This window comes from Nesoenas mayeri, assembly GCF_963082525.1.
Source record: "Nesoenas mayeri genome assembly, chromosome: 21".
NCBI classification, from domain to species: Eukaryota; Metazoa; Chordata; class Aves; order Columbiformes; family Columbidae; genus Nesoenas; species Nesoenas mayeri.
Genome location: NC_137571.1, coordinates 3,111,903 through 3,124,883, shown reverse-complemented (window position 1 = coordinate 3,124,883; position 12,981 = coordinate 3,111,903). Strand labels below are relative to the sequence as shown.

General features: G+C 54.8%; 1 protein-coding gene across 1 annotated transcript; it reads left to right on the top strand.

The window, feature by feature from the left end:
• Window positions 1–12,432, top strand: SELENON (selenoprotein N; the record flags this gene model as incomplete). The annotated part of the gene is made up of 12 exons (XM_080357685.1): window positions 1–108; window positions 3,576–3,693; window positions 4,431–4,561; window positions 4,992–5,204; window positions 6,132–6,256; window positions 7,034–7,171; window positions 8,168–8,249; window positions 9,124–9,312; window positions 10,344–10,449; window positions 11,059–11,171; window positions 11,763–11,864; window positions 12,262–12,432. The coding sequence occupies 12 exons, from the start codon at window positions 1–3 to the stop codon at window positions 12,430–12,432; spliced, it is 1,596 nt and encodes a 531-aa protein (XP_080213811.1).
• Between the last annotated feature and the right edge of the window lie 549 nt (window positions 12,433–12,981).

Sequence of the window (12,981 nt, the reverse complement as noted above, 5' to 3'; positions counted from 1 at the left end):
ATGGCGGGGCCCGGCGCGGCCCCTCCGCGCTTGGCTCTGGCCGTGGCCGCGCTGGCAGCGCTGGTCGCCGTCAAGTATTACCGGGATGGCGAGGCGGCCCGGCAGCAGGTAACGCGGAAGGGCGGGCGGCGGCGGGGGGAGGAGGAGGAGCGGGGGGGAGGTTCTGAGGCCGCGCTGCCCCGCTCGGGGGAGGGAGGGAGGAAATGGCGGGTTCGCGCCGCTCTGGGGCCGGGGCGGCTGCGGGAGCTGATCAGCGGTGATCAGCGGGGAGGAGGGGAGACACCGGACAGGGGGAACCGCCGTGTATCGGTGGCCTGAGGGGAGTGCTGGAGGGAGTCCAGCGCAGGGCAACAAAGATGATGGTGGAGCATCTCCCGTGTGAGGAAAGGCTGAGGGAGCTGGGGCTCTGGAGCTGGACAAGAGGACACTGAGGGGGGACTCATTGCTGGGGATCAATATGGAAAGGGGCAGTGTCAGGAGGATGGAGCCAGGCTCTGCTGGTGACAACCAGGGACAGGACAAGGGGCAATGGGTGCAAACTGGAACACAGGAGGTTCCACTTGAATATGAGAAGGAACTTGTTGGGGGTGAGGGTGTCAGAGCCTGGCCCAGGCTGCCCAGGGGGTTGTGGAGTCTCCTTCTGTGCAGACATTCCAACCCGCCTGGACACCTTCCTGTGTAACCTCATCTGGGTGTTCCTGCTCCATGGGGGGATTGCACTGGATGAGCTTTCCAGGGCCCTCCAACCCCTCACATTCTGGGATTCTGTGACCATTGTGGCTGAGGTGGCCACGGAGTGGGGTGGTGACCACCAGGCTGAAGGGACTGCCAGGTATTGGTGGCTGTTGGGGCTGAGGTGGCCACAGGGCTTGAGGCAGCCACTGCTGGGCTGAGGGGACCATCACACATTGGTGGCCACAATCTTTGAGGTGGCCACTGCCAGGCTAAGGGGAGCACCAGGTGTTGGTGGCTACTGGGGTTGAGGTGGCTGTTGGTGGGCTGCCAGGTATCAGTGGCCACTGGGGTTGAGGTGGCCGCTACTGTGCTGAGGGACCATTACACAGTGGTGGCCACAGGCTTTGAGTTCGCCACTGGGTTTGAGGTGGCAACTGGTGGCTGAGGCAGCCACTGGATTTGAGGTGGCCACTGCAGGGCTCAGGAGACCACCACACTTAAGTGGCCCCAGCCTTTGAGGTGGCCACTGCCAGCCTAAGGGGACCAGCGGGTATTGGTGGCTACTGTGCCACCAAGGTGGCTGTGGCCAGGCCGAGGTGACCGCCAGGCAGCAGTGGCAACCAGGGTTGAGGTGACTCCCTGTGTTTGGTGGCCACTGGTGGCTGAGGTGGCCACTGGCTTTGAGGAGGCTGAGGAGACCACCACACACAGGTGGCCAGTGGAGCTGAGGTGGCCGTGGCCAGGCTGAGGTGACCACCAGGCATTGGTGGCCACTGGATTTGGGGTGGCCATGGGGCTGAGGCTTTTTTTTCAGGTTTGTTTCATTTTCAGACTAGAAATTAAAGTCTGGTGTGCCCTGACCGAAGAGTGGAGAATGTGAGCTGAAAAACGGGAAAGGGGGTCTTTTTCAGGGCTTTTGTTGTGCTTTGATGTTTTAAATTGGGCTGATTTACATTGGTTTTGGTTGTAATCCGAATAATTCAATGCCCGCTGCGTGCTCAGAACACGTGTCTGTTAAACATCGCTCTCTCCTGGCCCTTCACGTGCATCCTCAAACACCTCCACAGGTTTGCGGAAAAGACTTTTTAATTTTTCTATAGCAAAAATAGGGGTGTTTTTAAAGGATGCCTCTTTGTCTCTTTTTGCATTGCAAAAAGGGGGAAAATGGCTCAAAGCAGTGAATTAGAAGAGTTCTGGCGGAGGCAGAAGGTTTGGGACCTGCCCCAAGCCGGGGGGTTTGTCCTTCCTGGGCTTTGCGGGAGAGGACGGCAAATCGGCAGGGCCAAGGGCTTTATTTTACCTTCGTCTTGCTCTAAACATATGTCTTGCCGCTCTCCCTGGAAATGTTTATTTAGCTGAACAACCCACAAGCAGGTGGGAGAAGAAAACTCTTTGTGAAACCACAGCTCTCCTCCCCTACAAAACGAGACCAAAATAAGCTCAGTCTCACTCCTCTGCCACAAACGGGAACTTTGTATTTCTTATAAGCCCAGACTGGAAAGGAAAACCCCACAAGCTCTGAGGAGCTTCCTTTAACATGAACATTATCAGGAAGCGAAAGGCCAAGCCATGACATCTCTCTCTCCTTTTAAACATCATTTTCATGGGCCCTTTTGGCCGAGCGCAGCAGGACTAACGTCCAGCACCAGGCACTTGTGTTCCCTCGCTTGCGTTCTGCTGGTTTAGGCGCAGCCACACACGTTCTTCTCCACGTGTGGGGTGTAACCAGTTCCCTTTCAGCAGTTTTAGCCCCAGGAACACGGGCAGCCTGGAGCAGATTGGTCTGTGCGCAGGTCAATAACCATCTCGCCCGTTCCTTTATTCAGCTGTGTGGTTCCTCCGCGCTCCCCTCCTGGCCTTTCCTCAGCCCTGGCTGCCTCCAGATCGCCGCGTTTCATTCCAGGATCTTTATTCCTGTCTCTCTCGGTCCCGAAGCCGCCCTGGAAGGCTCTGAAGTGCTTTTGCTGCTGCAGTTGACGGGAGCGAAGCCTTCCAGGCGGCATTAGTGCCGCTTCAGGCTGGCAGGCAACAGATGGAAAATAAACTAGTTCAGGAGCTCTGGGGATGGTAACGGTGCTGCAGGCAATGGAGAATAAACACGATTAAACAGCAGAACGCAGAGTATTTATCCTCACAGCTTTAGGCTTCTACGGGGGCGGCAGAGGGAGCTGCCCCGGGTGACGGGACCTGCCTTGGCTGATTTGCCCTATGTCTCTCTTTTTCTTGGAGCTCTTCTCCTTGTCCAAGTTGTTCCCTTTCCCTTCAGCGCCGAGTGGAAGCGACTGGGAGCATCCAGAGCCTTTCTGGGGCTGCTCCGAGGGAGATGTTGCGTTTGGGTGTGTTTTCCACTGGGTGATCTCCCATGGGCTTTGCGGAGGGAGAAACTGAGGCACGGGGCGGCTGGATCCCGCTGAGGTCTCTGGGGAACACCGTGGGGCTTGCGGCTCGGTTGTTTTCTGCAGTTACAAGGGCTCAGCTCATTTCCTTTGTGTTTCTGTAATGCGGGTGAGCACGCATTTGACTGCCTTTGTTTCGCTGTCACTTGATTACAGAACCCACCATCTCCAGGTGCTGTGAGTATCTGCAGGTTTAGGACCAACTATCTGGAAAACGTTGGGATTATTTTCTGACAAAAGACTTTGAGGCCAACTCTGAGCAAATGATTCAGTCTGAATCACTCAACCAGATGCGGTTTTAATACGCTCATGCCAACAGTTCCTGGACACCGATCCATGTTGTAAATAGCACAAAATCCTGCCAAGGGGCGTTAATCTTTCCGTTTGATGGCTGTGTTTGTGCGCTGGGAAGAATGCAAATTAACTGCGGAGCCGAGAGGGGCCGGAGCGAATCTCTGCAAGAGGTTGGGATGCAATCTCACTTGTTTCCTCTCCCCAAACCAGGAGCTGGCCCTGAAGTCCTTGGGAAGCGAGGGGCTGTTTCTCTTCTCGTCTCTGGACACCAACAATGATCTGTACCTCAGTCCAGAGGAGTTCAAACCGATCGCTGAGAAGCTGACGGGTAGGTGTCCACCTTGCACAGCTCTCACTGCGCAGACGGAGCAAAAGCCACACGTAACGCACTTAAAAGTTTTTATTCATGTCTTTATTTTTTTGTGGGTGCTGTTTTGCGTCTTATTTACATGCAAAGAGGCCGATAAGCTCCACATGTTTCTGAAATAGCTTAAGCACTAGCCATCCCTTTCACAAAGGAGAGTTTTCACGCGAGAGAAGATCCCATTGCTGGACTAGCAAAGCACATCAGTTACTTTGTGCGGAGCTTAAAGGGGATTTGGGACGGGTGAATGCAACAAACGCCGCTCAGCCCAGGCTACGCCAAAACTATTAGCGAGCTCAGCGCTTCATTCACACAATCCTGCGGCTGCAGCCGCCCCTCTCAGGCACCAACCGCGAGACATCGTGTTTGGAGACGTATCAGCGCGTAGCAAATGTCTCTCGGTGCCAAGCAGGAAGAAGCGTGGCGATGATAATATACAGGACGGCTTATGGTATGGTCAAAACACAGACAGTTGTTTGCTTGTGCTGGAATGAGTTGGGTAAAGCGTGTTCTGATCCCTCAGCTGCTACAAAAGGGCTCCCCTTGAATTCGTGCAGCCCAAGCCGCTGCACACAATGGAGGGACAGCTGGGAAACTCCCGCTGCTCCTGGATTTGCCAGGAGAAATGTGTAATCACTTCATAATTGCTTAAAAGGGGAGGGAGGAGAAACAGCTGCTCAGATTCCTCTCCCTTTGTCTAGGGGTTGCTCCCGTCTCGGAGTTCGAAGAGGAGGAGACGCCCGATGCAAGCGAGGAGACGTTGTCCATTGTGGCTAAATTCCAGCCATTGGTCATGGAAACAATGACCAAGAGCAAGGATGGTTTCTTGGGAGTAGGTATCACGCAGGATGCGTATGGCCAGAAATTCTGGTATAAACACATTCTACGGGCTGGTAGCATCAGCTGGAAGAAGCGCTGGCGTGTTGGGAGGGGAAGATGGTCTCACCGAAGCCCCTGGGATTTGCTCTGACGAGGAAACTCGCCGCTTGCTGCAGCGTCCCGTTGTTGTCAGCGCACGCAGCAGCGCTGTGCCCCAGTTAACACACTTCTGCGCAACCTGAAGCACACGCGAGAGGTGGCTGTGCTGGAGCCACGTCCAGCAGTGGTGCTGTGTGGTCTGTTCCCCTCTCTCCCATTTCCTATTACTCACATAATCAAAAGCTGCAGAGCTGTTTGGCGGTGGTAGGAATGCTGACATCCAGCAGCGTTACCGTGTGTTTGAAAAGTCCGGTCTAGGCTCTGATGTTGTGTTTTTCTCCCAGATTTCTCATGTCGCTCTGTCTGGGCTGCGGAACTGGACGGCCCCGGCAGCCCCGATGAGCACAATGCTGGCCAGGCAGTTCAAAGCCTTTCTCCCTCCAAAGAACAAACTGGAGCTCGGGGATCCCTGGTGGATAATTCCCAGTGAACTCAACATCTTCACTGGGTATCTTTCCAACAACAGATTTTACCCTCCGCCTCCCAAGGGTAAAGAGGTGAGATATGAATCTTAATTTCTATATATGCAAGAGGTAGTTTGTATAATCATTCTGCCCTGGAGCCCGGGTGAGTCAGAGATGTCCCTAGAGCAGACAAGCTGTTGCATTTTGTCTCCCTAGTCTTTCTAATGGAGCAAAAAGGCTGTATCATACAGCCAGGTGCATTGTCTCCTAAACTGGAGATAAAAGGCGGTATCCTAGAGCCAGGTGCATTGTCTCCTAAACTGGAGATAAAAGGCTGTATCATACAGCCAGGTGCATTGTCTCCTAAACTGGAGATAAAAGGCTGTATCATACAGGCAGGCGCACCAGCTCCCAAACTGGAGATAAAAGCAAGAGCAGGTGAAAGCTCTGGGTGTCTGTCATGGCCACATGAGCCTGATTTGAGTAACCTCATCTTGCTTCATTTAAGCATTTGGGTTTTTAGGCTGGTCTTTACCAAGTCCTGCCCAGAGATGTGCGTTTCATTGGCAAGTGAAACGCTGCGTCTCCGTGGTTTGTGAAGCCCGGTGTGTCCACGGCCCTCCCCAGGGTGTAGGGTGGGTGTTCGTGATCGCACAGTTGATACACCTTCGCAGCCTGGCGCGTTTATTGATCTCAAATCCACTCTTTCACAGTCTTAAGCAGTATTGATGGAGGCAGCCTCGTAGATCAGTTTGCCGTACTCAGACATTCACCTGACGGGGATGATGGAAACTTGCAAACAGTGGGAATAGCATAAAAGGCATGGAAGATGGATTTATTTTTAAAAGCAGTCTCTTGCTTTGTCTCCTTGTTTTGTGGCTAGGGAGGTCTCTGAGCTGATTTGGAAGTCATAGCAGCTCTCTTCCCTCCCGACTCGGCGGAGGGTTCCGTAGGAGCTGCAGCTGACCTGCAGTGGAGGAACCGTTCTCATTTTTGCTCTCTTAACAATTCTTTCCCTAGATCATAATCCACAAGCTTTTGAGCATGTTCCACCCACGGCCCTTCGTCAAAACGCGCTTTGCCCCGCAGGGCGCGGTGGCGTGTATCCAGGCCATCAGCACCTTCTACTACACCATCGCCTTCAGGTGAGGTTTGGGGTGTTCAGGGTGGGGGGCGTGGGGACATTTGTGACTTTGTTCCGTGTCCCCAGGGAGCGGAGAAGCTGCTGTGAGCCTGTAGCAGAGGGTGTGGGTATCGTTGCACATGCAGTTGTGCACCCAAGCAAGATGAGATGTGCCCTGGCTGGGAGGGACGCGGAGCCCTTGGAAGGAGAGGGTGGTTCACAGCCAGCTCTTGCCTGCGTGTGACACTTTGGTGACACTGAGAGGCCACCAGACCCTGGTGGGGCAGGGACCGTTGCCCAGGCGCGGCGCAGCAGCCGTTCTCCATCGCTATCCCTGGTTGAAAGGGGACGGTCTGATTAGCGAGAAATTGGTTAGTTTTTGTTTAATTAGGGGATGAAGTGCCTTTCCAAGAGGGAGAGTCTGGAGAATTGTTCTCTTCTTTTATTGGGAGCGTTATGCACTTTGCATTTGCCTGATCAGGTGGAAAGGAGGTTGAAGGGCTCTTGGTCTGTTTCCACATTTCAAGGAGTGATAATTTAATTCATTCTTCCTGGGTGGACACTTACTGCCCAGTTCTAAAAAGCATCGACACTGGAGATGATCCTGACTCAGGGGATCTGCTCCAGTCTTTTATCCTTTTCATTGTGTAACCCGAAAAGCTTTTTGAACTGAACCTCTGCCTCAATTTAGCTTCATCATTTGTGGTGCCTGGCGATGACTTCTGCCCGCTGTCATCTGCAATGCGGGATCCGTTCTCTCCTCGCGGCACTGCAGCTGACGGCTCCTTTCTCATTGCAGAATCCACGCTGAGTTCCAGCTGAACGAACCGCCGCGCTTCCCGTTCTGGTTTTCCCCAGGCCAGTTCACAGGTCACATCGTCCTCTCCAAGGATTCCTCCCATGTCCGAGAGTTTAAGCTCTTCGTCCCTAACAACAGGTACAGCTGCTTCTCCCTTCCTGGGTGCCGAACAGACTTGAGGACTGTTGTAAATGAAGCCCAGGGAACGCAGGGGCTCTGCCATCCTGTTCTTTGCAGGAGTGGGGCTGTGCTGGTGGCTTTTCTTATGTGAGGATGTAGGTGCGGTGACAGCCCTGTCCCTTGCGGTGTCTGGGCATCCTGGCCCATGCAGGGAAGGCAGATCTGCAGCCTCAGTTCTGTTCGCTTATCTCTTTTCCCCACACATCCTTCCCTGCCAGCGGTCACCACAGTCACCGTGTCCTCAATTCTCTACCTACACTTGCCCCCTGAACTGGTTCTGATGCAATTTTTCAGGAATAGCTGTTTATCAACAGGTCTGGGGCATCTGGCAACCCCAGTGCCAGTTCAGCAAAGCCTGGTGCTCCTGCTTCAACATACGCTTTGCTGTGTCTCACCAGTCAAGCTTTGTGTGCGCAGCGCTGCCCTGGCTCAGTCCTGCTCTCCAGCAAACCGCTGGAAGCGCTTCAGGGGAAAGAAGCTTCAAATCTCTTTGCTCACGACGGCTGGAGTGAAAACGCTATTATAACATTACCCTGGCGACTCAGCCCCTACAGCTCTGTCAGCACATTTGTTACAGCAAGCAGACACTTGGGCCCTGCCAGCAACTCCTTACAAAAGCCTTTCGCTTCCAAAAAAACACTTTTAAAAGTTAAGCAGGATCAGAACGTGCAAGTGAAGTGCTGGGAAGGGAGGGGGAGCAAAGACACTTCCCCCTTCCTTTTACAGAGCTCAGAGGTGACGCTGCGTTTGCCCAAAGTGGTGGGTGGGTGCCTGGGCCACGATCCAGCAAGAATCTGGTGTTTCTGGTCTTGTGCGGTCAGCACAAGGTCTCCAGGGATGCGGAGGCTTCAGTGCTCGCCCTGCGAGGGGAGCGCTGGGTGTTCCCGTTTGTTCGGGGTTTCCATACTCAGCTTCAGCCTGGGGGATTCTGACCGTGGCGGGTTCCCCTTGCAGGTCTCTGAACGTGGACATGGAGTGGCTGTACGGGGCGAGCGAGAGCAGCAACATGGAAGTGGACATCGGATACCTGCCCCAGGTCCGTAGTCGCTCTCAGCAGCATCTCACAGAGATTTACGCTGTCTAACCTCAGTAATCCCCAGCCGTTAGAGCTTTCTCTCGAACGCTTCGATATAACAAGATGATCTCTGGCTGCATATTGTCCATGCACATCCTCTGCGTGCCTCCCCAGTGCCCGTTCTTGGGATATCTTTGTTTCTTCCTCTGTGTGGGTTGAATCATAAGTTCCTGGAGTCCTGGGACTTTAAAAAGTGGGCGGTGGGGGGAGATTCGGGGCCTAACGCCGGCCCTGAGCCCACAGGGCTGCGTGAACAACAGTCCATCTGCACTTAGAAACTGCGTGAGGTTATTTCTTTATTTTGTGGTAATCCCAGCTCTCGGGACAGGAAACATAAGTCAGGATTTTGAATGCCTGAAGTTAACAGTCCGATTCTCTCCTCAACTAGATCCACGTTTCTTTTTAATTGCCGAAAGTCAGGAAAAGAGACTTAGAAAACAACATCAGGGAAGCTCCTGAACAGCTTTCCCTCTTGCACCCTCTTGTGGGAGCCAGGGGCTGTGAAAGGACGTGCTGGTGGTTTGAGCAGGAGCTCCTGACTCGCCCTGCGGGTCCAAAGCATTTTGAGGATTTGATGTCCCGAGGTCAGAAATCTCTGCTGGGATGGTGGGAACGCGGAGTGAACAGGTCTCGTGCATTGCGCAGTCAGACAATATAACTGAAGGAAATGTTGGTATTCCCCAGTAAAACACACCTGCAGCTGGTAATGTGCAGCTCCAGGAGACAATAGATCAAGCTGTATCTTTGTTAGAAGCTGCACGGTCTTATTTTGGAGCACAGAAGAACCAGGAGCGGGATGTCTGCAGTGTCCAACTCTCAGCCTGTTCTCCTGCAGATGGAGCTGGAGTCGACGGGGCCTTCAGTCCCCTCCGTGATCCACGACGAGAACGGGAATGTGATCGACAGCCGGGATCCCTCGGGGGAGCCCATTCAGTTCGTGTTCGAAGAGATAACGTGGCAGCGGGAAATGCCCTGGGAAGAGGCCGCGCGGCGGCTGGAGGTGGCCATGTATCCGTTCAAGAAGGTGAGCACGCAGCGCGCTCCCCCCGGCACGTTGTGTAGGGCAGGTCACCCCAGCCGAGACATCCAGCACAAACCAAAGGCCACAACCTGACCAGAGCAGTCTGAGGGTCTCCCAGCCCAGCGCGTGCGTTTTGATGGGGTTCCAGTTCCCAGATGAGCTGTGCAGCGTCACCGAAAGACCGTTTGCGGTCACACAGCAGCTCGGGCAGCAGCAAAGCCGGGATGCCGTGTGTCCCAGGCTTGTATTGTGAATGTCAGCTCATCCTTCCCTCCTTTATCAGCAGCTGCCGACGCGATTTCTGAGCAAAGTGGGTAATCGCGCTGCTCACAAATGGTTTTCCTCTGGCGTTACTTCTGCAGCGCTCAGCTACCTTTGGACCGAGCTTTCCTTATCAGCAGGAAACACACAATCCTCCTGTGCCTCTGCGTCCCGCGGCGAGACGCAGATTTATAGCATCGGGTGACCCAAACTATTTAACATGCCGGTAGCCTGTGGAGCAGATGGCCACTGCCTGTCACTGCTTCCTTGGCTGAAGGGACACGTTTCATGGCAGCCTCATTGTGCCTGAGCTTACAAATGTCCCTTTGAGCTGCCAAGATGTTAATAAAGTTCCCTTCCTTTGAGTGGTTGGATCAGTCTCTGTGCAGGGTCCCTCACAGCCAGTTTTTAGGCCGTTTTGGTGAGATTTTGTAGTAAATATCTCCAGGCCAGATTTCCGTGGCTGCCGCGGTGCGTTTCAGGCAGCGTGCCCGCGCTTGTGCAGATGCTCTCTGCACTGTGTGAGGATGGGGCTCTGCAGGGGCCTCTAACAGCCCGTGTGCTGCGAGGAGCTCACAACAATCTCACCGGGAGATGAAGACGTCCCTGGGGGCTGCACCGCAGTTGCCACTTGCTTTAATCTGCAGGAGCTACTGCAGAATCAACTCTGTGCGTCACCCGTGGGATGTGGCGGGTCTGGCTCCTTCAGGCCCTGCTCGTGTTTGAGACGCGCTGTTCTGCGTCTGTTTCTCACGTCGTCTCTCTCCCTCCAGGTCTCCTATCTGCCCTTCACACAAGCTTTTGAGAGAGCCAAAGCGGAGAAGAAGCTGGTGCACTCCATCCTGCTGTGGGGCGCCCTGGACGACCAGTCCTGCTGAGGTGAGGATCGATGTGCCCGGCGTGGCTGCACCTGGAATCTTGTGTCCAGCTGTGGCCTCTCAGTTCCAGCAGGACAGGGAACTGCTGCAGAGAGTCCAGCGCAGCCACCAAGATGCTGCAGGGAGTGGAGCATCTCCCGTGTGAGGAAAGGCTGAGGGAGCTGGGGCTCTGGAGCTGGACAAGAGGACACTGAGGGGGGACTCATTCCTGGGGATCAATATGGAAAGGGGCAGTGTCAGGAGGATGGAGCCAGGCTCTTCTCGGTGACAACCAGGGACAGGACATGGGGCAATGGGTGCAAACTGGAACACAGGAGGTTCCACTTGAATATGAGAAGAAACTTGTTGGGGTGAGAGTGTCAGAGCCTGGCCCAGGCTGCCCAGGGGGGTTGTGGAGTCTCCTTCTGTGCAGACATTCCAACCCGCCTGGACACCTTCCTGTGTAACCTCATCTGGGTGTTCCTGCTCCATGGGGGGATTGCACTGGGTGAGCTTTCCAGGGCCCTTCAACCCCTGACATTCTGGGATTCTGTGATCCGGTGGCATCAAACGTGACAACAGTCAGTTCAGGAAACAGGGCAAACCGCTGTCTGTCTCGCTCCTGCGCCAGGTTCGGGGCGAACTCTCCGGGAGACCGTCCTGGAAAGTTCGCCCATCCTCGCCCTGCTGAACGAGAGCTTTGTGAGCAGCTGGTCGCTGGTGAAGGAGCTGGAGGAGCTGCAGGTGAGTGTCACAGGTGCTTGGAACGGGGTTCCAGTGGGAGAGTGGGGGTCACACCTGTGCCAGAGGGGGTTTCATGGAACTGAAATCCCTCCGTGTCCTGGCGATCGCATGGGCCAAGCGAACACCAGCTGAGAAAACGGCACCATGACCCCTTCGCTCTGTCACGGTGCCAATATGAACAGCTAAACCAGGCGCTTCGCCGCGAGGTCGCTCTGCCCAAGGCCGTTTGGGCCGTCAGCAAACTGACCTCTCCCTAACGCAGGGAGCAGCCAAGTGCCATCTGAACCCTCAGTGTCCGCTTGCACTTTTCCCCACTTAGGAGCCCGTGTCTGATCCTGCAGTGTCAGCTGGAGACTCCGGCAGAGCTGGGATGGGGCTGCGTGTGCTGGGAACTGCCAGAGATGGGGGGATTTTATTGTTTGGGGAGAAAATTACAGCTGAAAAGTGAGGGGGAGACTGAAGGGTGAGAATGGAACCAGTAACCACCGCGCTGCGAAGCCGCCGTTCAGTCCCTCCCGCGTCGGGTGTGCTCCTCCGCCGTTCTGCTGGTTTTGGGGTGTTCACACACGTTTCTTTGGGGTCTCCTTACAGAGCAACAGCGAGAACGAGTTCTACAGCAAGCTGGCTGCCCTGCACCTGGAGAAATACACCTTCCCCGTGGAGATGATCATCTGCCTCCCCAACGGCACGGTGGTGCGTCCTCCCCTGCAGACAGTGACACGCGTGGCCGCTCCCCGTGCGCCCCCCGGCTCTGGGGCCGTTCTGGGGCCGCGGCCCCTCGGGGTGCTCGGGGTGCTCTGCCCCCGGGGTGCTGCGGCAGCTCTACCAAGAAACGTGGAATAAATGTCTGTTTGAATTCAGAGACAAAACAACAGCAGCGAGGGGTCAGGGGTCCTGGGGGAAGAAACAGCCCCGTTGTTTTTCACACGTTTCTCTGGCTGTAAAATACAAACCTGAATCCCCGATGCTGAATTTAGAGATTCATTAAAAGTTGTTAGAATCTTGTCACCTGTGTCCTGGGTAGAGGCCGAGGCGGCGCATGGGGAATTGTTCTGGCCCTTATGGTCTCCTCATCTGTTTTCTTCCCCAGGTTCACCATATCAATGCCAACTACTTCCTGGACATCACTTCTATGAAGCCTGAAGATGTTGAAAGCAGCATCTTTAGTTTTTCAAGCAATTTTGAAGACCCCTCCACTGCAACGTACCTCCAGTTCCTGAAGGAAGGACTGCAAAGGGCAAAACCGTACCTGCAGACCTAAAACCAGAGGCGCCCGAATGCCCCACAGAGATGGCCAAAGACTTCAGAGATCTATTTTGATTACAGAAACTCTTCCTCATCTTCACGGCACACGCTGATGTTGAGACGCAGACAGTCCCAGAACGGGGGCTTTGCTCAGGATGTTGCTTTAATCCAAGTTTCAAGCGATACCAGTTTACGGAACCCGCCCGTTTGAGTTCAGGCAGATCTTTACAGACACGGCAATATGTGACTCTATAAACGCTCTCGGTGCACACGCCTCGGTTCGCCGCTCTCCCTCGTCTTTTTCCAGCTCCTCCTGCTCAGAGTCTGTGGTGAAACTCTTGTCACAGCTGCACCGAGCGTCACCGGCCACCCTGGATCTGAAGGACCGGCCTGTGTGGAGTCATGGGGAGCAGCTTCACCCTTAGGACCGAAGGGGCGCGGTGAGCGCCAGTGCCCGCGGGCGAAGGCGCAGGATGCAGCACGGGGGAAGCTCCGAGCTGCGCGGGGCTCGGGTGCCACCTCCTCACGGTGGCATTTGTTGGCGGTGTGACCATAGGAGGTTCAA